The sequence below is a fragment of the Pteropus alecto genome, unplaced genomic scaffold, assembly GCF_000325575.1.
Source record: "Pteropus alecto unplaced genomic scaffold, ASM32557v1 scaffold43, whole genome shotgun sequence".
NCBI lineage: Eukaryota > Metazoa > Chordata > Mammalia > Chiroptera > Pteropodidae > Pteropus > Pteropus alecto.
Genome location: NW_006435764.1, coordinates 4378843 through 4384398, shown reverse-complemented (window position 1 = coordinate 4384398; position 5556 = coordinate 4378843). Strand labels below are relative to the sequence as shown.

Genomic DNA, 5556 nt, shown 5'->3' with positions numbered 1-5556 from the left:
GGGATGCTGTAAAATATTAAACAGAAGCCTGCGTGTTGCAGTGCTATTTGTGGCCTATGGACTTGTAGATTGCAGTGGAAAGGCAGGCCTCTCCCTTCCAATTCTGGTCTAGACTGGTTAGAATACGTGAAGCTAGCACTGAGGCAGAAACCCAGGGTGGGAGAGGACTCCCCAGGCCTGACGATAAAGAGCCTCTTTTGGCTTGGTGCTGCGACAGGCTCTTTCCAGAGCTTAAAGCGGGGTGAATCGTGGGTATGCCAAGGAGCAACCTTCCTCTCAGGCAGCTGGGAGTGACTGGCAACGGAGAGAATGGAGCAAGCCTAGCTTCAGGAAGCAGGAAGTAAGGAAATTTTTAATGCTCCCTTATTTGCTCTTTGGTGGGAGCCATACCATTTTAATGTAAATGAAAGGCGATCATATATTGTTTGCTGTGTGTCCCTAACAATTGCGCTGTGTTCTCAGCCCATCTAGAGTAAATCAGGGTGAACTGGTCAAGTTAGCTACTTAATCTATAGGGCTGCCTTAGAGGACAAGCCCTGGTCTCGGAGGCAAAAAAAAATAACAGGCATTATCATTGCGTGCTAGTAGAAGAACCTGGGGAAGGTGACCCTCCAGATGCTCTGCTTTTCCCAGAAGCCTCCAGCAGCCTGTGATGGGAGCTCCTTTGACAAAGGATATCAGGTTATTGACAGCTAGGTCTCTTTCCTTCTGTCACAGGTGCTGCGACAAGAGACTTTGGACAAAAATTGACTTGAGTAGGTGTAAGGCTATTGTACCCCAGGCTCTCAGTGGCATCATCAAGAGGCAGCCAGTTAGCCTCGACCTCAGTTGGACCAACATCTCCAAAAAACAACTGACATGGCTCGTCAATAGGCTGCCAGGTGAGCAGCCCTGCTGCTGTCCTTCCAGGGGAAGCTGCTTCGTTGGCAGTGCTTCTTAGAAGTGCTTTAGGGCAGCGGTCCCATGCCATAGTTGCCTTTCTGCTTAGCAAGAGATTTACCCAGGGCCACCTTAACTGCCAGTCCCCAAGGCACCACTGTGGAAAGGCAGATCATTCACTGCACTAGACGGCGAAAAGAATGGGATCAGGTGCTGCTGCTAGTCCTGCAGGTCTTCCTAGCATGGCTGCTGAAGAGGAAATTTGAGCAAGATGTTGCCTTGACCAGCCCTTTGTAAGGCCTTGTTCCTTTCGGCATTTTGAGGTCTTGGAAAGATAGGAAGTCACTCACACTTGCATTGCTCTGGTAGGAACTAAGCAAATGGTTTTACCACCAAAGCTAGAAGATGTAATGTAGGAGTGCGCTCATACGAATCTTTGAGCTGGATTACTAGAATAAGGACAGAGTGCCTCCTTCCCATTAACTGGAATCCATTTACTTTAGATCAGCTGGTAGTTAAGGCTTTGGATGTGCTGAACAGAGTGTGTATTACTATGTGTTTCCTCCTTTTGCAGGACTGAAAGACCTCCTCCTAGCAGGGTGTTCCTGGTCTGCAGTCTCTGCCCTCAGCACCTCCAGCTGCCCCCTTCTCAGGACCCTTGATCTTCGGTGGGCAGTAGGAATCAAGGACCCTCAAATTCGGGATTTGCTGACTCCACCGGCCGATAAACCGGGTATGCTCTGGGCCTGACTTCTCTGTGCTTGTCTTTCACCATACTGCATTCTCAAAGCTAAGGTAGTCTCAGAAATGATGTTTTGGAAGAACAGAAGAGGGCAAATTGAGAGCAGTGTGATGGATTGTGTACAGGTACAGGTTAACTCTTTACAGCCAGAATACTACCTACAAACAAGTCCATTTTGTGGGTCAGTAGAGTTTGGGAAGTCTGAGAAGGCTTCCTGGTTGAAGTGGAACATTGGAAGCTTTTTGCATGATGGTCTAGAAGAGTGTAGGAGTGTGGGAAGGGGAGGAGCATTCCATGCATACCCTTTTGCTGTGCGAGGCATAATCTAGCAGCTGGGAAAGAAAGAAAACGTGTCTGGTTTCCTAGAAACTGCCCCCACACACTGCTCATTCTCTGAAGGCAGCGCTGGGTGTGGGCAGTTCTGCTTAACCCCTGCCAGGGGCCTGACCAGCAAGTAGCTGAAGCTGCCTGCAGTTTTGGAACTAGAATAGAGTTAAAAGTTATTATCTAGGCTCTTTTCTTGCTCCTGCAGGTCAGGACAATCGCAGTAAGCTCCGGAACATGACTGACTTCCGGCTGGCAGGCCTTGACATCACAGATGCCACGCTTCGCCTCATCATTCGCCACATGCCCCTCCTGTCTCGACTCGACCTCAGTCACTGTAGCCACCTGACAGATCAGTCCTCCAATCTACTCACTGCTGTCGGGTCTTCCACTCGTTACTCCCTCACAGAGCTCAACATGGCAGGTATGCTGCTGCGGTGTTGCATGACGGACAGTGCCCTGTGCTTCCTGGAGGTCCCAGCCCTCCCTGGAGTTTAACCTGTAGAACAGGAAGAACTGGGGGCTGTTGACTGAACCATGTGTTAACTTGTTTCCTCACATCCGGACAAGGACATGGCTTTCTGTCCCTTTTTTAATTGATGGGGCACTGAGGCCTGGAGTAATTGTCAGGTGCCTAAGAGCACAGACACACACACACACACACACACACACTCACTCACTCACTCACTCACTCACTCACACACCACCCCCCACCCCCACCCCCCGGCTACAGTTTGGTCAGCCTTGGGATGCAGGAAGTGAGGTGGCAGGGGGCCTGCAGAGGCCACAGTGTCGATGACACTTCTGGTTTCCGAGCCAGGTAGTTATGAGACAAAGAGGGCTTTTGTTTAGCAGTTTGAGGAAAAGAGCTGGGGAACTGAACAGCAGAGGCGAACTCCTATGGCTGTGTGTACATAGCATTGTCCTTGTGGTCACTTTCCCCACAGGTTGCAATAAATTGACAGACCAGACCCTGTTCTACCTACGGCGCATTGCCAATGTTACCTTGATCGACCTTCGAGGATGCAAGCAGATCTCTCGAAAAGCCTGTGAGCACTTCATCTCAGACTTGTCCATCAACAGTCTCTACTGCCTGTCTGACGAGAAGCTGATACAGAAGATCAGCTAAGACACCACCCGGCCAGACTGAACAGGAAACCGATCTTCCCCTGACTCCCCAGCCAGGAGAGCCTCTCTCCCCGACCCTGCACGGGCTCTGAGGCCAGTGTCACACTCCCTCTCTGTTCTCCTATCCCTTGAGCCCTTCCCCTACAGGCGGGGCAGAGAGGATGGTGGACACCAGGCTTACCTGCCTGCTCCCCTTCCTCCTGAGGAGAAGGGAGTAGCACATTGAGGGGAAAAGCACAGGCTGTGTGCTGTCAAGGTGCCTGCTCGCCCGTCCGCCTGCCCGCCTGCTCGCTCACCTGCCAGGAGGCCAGGCTCTCAGTTTGGGTTGTCTGTGCAACTGTCATCTGCGCTGGGCCCTGGGGCCCTTCTCCCCATCCATGGTCCCCAGCAGCGCCTGGTTCTGAGCAAACTCCCAGGGAAGAAAAGCGGCCCTGTCTCCGTGGCCAAGTTCTCCTTGTGGTGTCCAGTGCGTGTCTCTCCTCCGTCACTCTCTCCCGGCTTATGCAGGAGGGGCCGGCACCAGACCCATGCAGATCACACTGGTGCTGTTGAGGTGTCGAAAACCTCTCGTCCGTGTCTGTGTTCTCCCTTCTCTCCTCTCTTTGGCTTGATCCTGTCCGATGCTCGTAGTTCACACGAGGTAACCCCACCCCAGACCTTCCCGCTAGTCTCTATGAGGTCTTTGTTGCACTTATTGGGGTTGAGGCTCTTCAAAGGAGCTGGAACTGTCTATCCCAGGGACACCCCCATTTTATTGCTTCCTAAGCAGATTCTGAGACAGGCACCATCTCCTTGTTCCCCCTCCCTCCCCAGCCTCCCATCGCCCTTTTCCGCGTGTCTTTATTCTTGCCTGAACAGGGCTTTCCCAGGGTGCGTGTTCTCAGAGGGAGCAGCCTGTCTCCCCCAGCTGTGGGGAGCAGAAACCTGGGCCAAGTTCCCACTTGCCTCCCAGCAGTCACCAGGCCTCTGGTGTAGCGTAGCCCCCAGAGCCCGGACCTGTGTTTAGCCCCAGTGGCTCACTGCTCTGGTATCTTTTAGGGGGTGGGGGGAGTCCCTGCTTAGAAGCCAGTCACCTGCCCTCTGCCTGCAGCCATGGAAGGGGGTGTGCATGTGCCTCTGTGTGTGTGGCTGAGTGTATTACGCGCGCGTGTGTGTGTGTGGAGGGAGGGAGGGAGGGGAGCATGGTGTCTCCCACTCCACCGCCCTGGGTCAAGCCCCATCAGCTGCCCCCTTTTACTTTGCATTGAACGGCCTGTCCAAAGATCCTCTCTCTAGGGCAGCAGAGAGCTTTTTGCACTTTAAAAAAAAAAAGAAAGGTCGGAGTTTCTTTTCGGTCAATATTGAAGTGTGTGAGGAGACGCTCAATAGCAGCAGCCTGTGGCGAGAACTTATAAGTGATTGATGCCGATTTGCACTCTGCCCCCCCTCCAGAAAGACAGTGATAGCACAACCTTGTCCCACCTCGTCCTCCAGCCCCATCTCTCCCTGGTCCCCTTCCTGCAGCCCAGTCTCAGGCTCTCCTCCTCCTCAAGCCCCACGGGGGAGGGCAAGAAGCCCGGACACCCCGAGGAGAGATGCCAACCGCACCCTTGCCACTTCCAAAGCAATAGAGGCAGAGGGACCCCCTCTTTGCCACCTAACCCAGCTTTGACCCTGGCATTGACTGGCCTCTTAAGAGGAAACTGGGTCCTGGTAGGAGGGGGTGGCATTATGTCTGTTTCTTCCAATCTGCTGATTCTTGGCTGCACCTCACAAGCAGCAGTCCGCCCCTGTGACCCTCTGCCCCTTCCATTGGTCTCCAGGCCCCAGCAACCTGGGGCTGAAACTTAGAGGAAATGCCAGTGACTTACTCCAGAGTGCCTCAGTTAGGGGACTTCTCTGTAAAGAACCCTGGGTATTGAGCAAAAACCTTATTAATATTGTTAATGACCTATAATTGGAAGCTTCCTGCCTTTTTTTGGTTGCTCCTGTGGAAAATACTGAAAAGATTGTTTTATTGTCTTTTTATAAAAGGGGAGGTGGAGAGACCCCTTCAGAGCAGGGATTGTGCCGGGAGAGTGCCTCTGACTTTGGGACATTTCATCCACAGAAATTTCCAAGCTGATGGTTTGTTGTGGGTTTTGGTTTTTATTTTTGTTTGTTTTTGGTTTGGAAAAACAAGCATTTTTACTGTGCACATAATTGGTCAGCAGAAAAGGGATCCCAGGAGTGGTGGCAGATGGACCTATGCTCTTGCTGGGTTTTCCTTTTCTCTGGGACTGTGAGGGGGAAAATGGTTTTTAGAGGTGAGGGTTGGTCCATGTGGAGGAAAGAAATGTCTCTGGGGACAGAGGAACCCGGGCATTCCATCGCATGTCCTGCAATCTGCTCTTAGATCCGGCCTTGCCAGGAGAGCCTGCCCTCAGACCGCAGGACCAGACACCCTGCCTCCATCTTTCCAAGCACCGGGGCGAAAAACCACAAAGGAAAGGAAGAAAATTTAT

At 52.3% G+C, this 5556-nt stretch overlaps 1 protein-coding gene across 3 annotated transcripts in view; it reads left to right on the top strand.

Annotated features, from left to right (window-relative positions):
* KDM2A (lysine demethylase 2A) overlaps positions 1-4714 on the top strand; it is an 89262-nt gene extending 84548 nt beyond the window's left edge. For all 3 annotated transcript variants that reach the window (XM_006911034.2, XM_025046385.1, XM_025046386.1), the window contains exons 18-21: positions 718-881; positions 1454-1612; positions 2154-2369; positions 2893-4714. In XM_006911034.2, the coding sequence (XP_006911096.1) occupies positions 718-881; positions 1454-1612; positions 2154-2369; positions 2893-3074 (721 nt within the window). In that variant the 3' untranslated portion in view covers positions 3075-4714. The remainder of the gene's footprint in view (positions 1-717; positions 882-1453; positions 1613-2153; positions 2370-2892) is intronic.
* Positions 4715-5556: the final 842 nt, after the last annotated feature.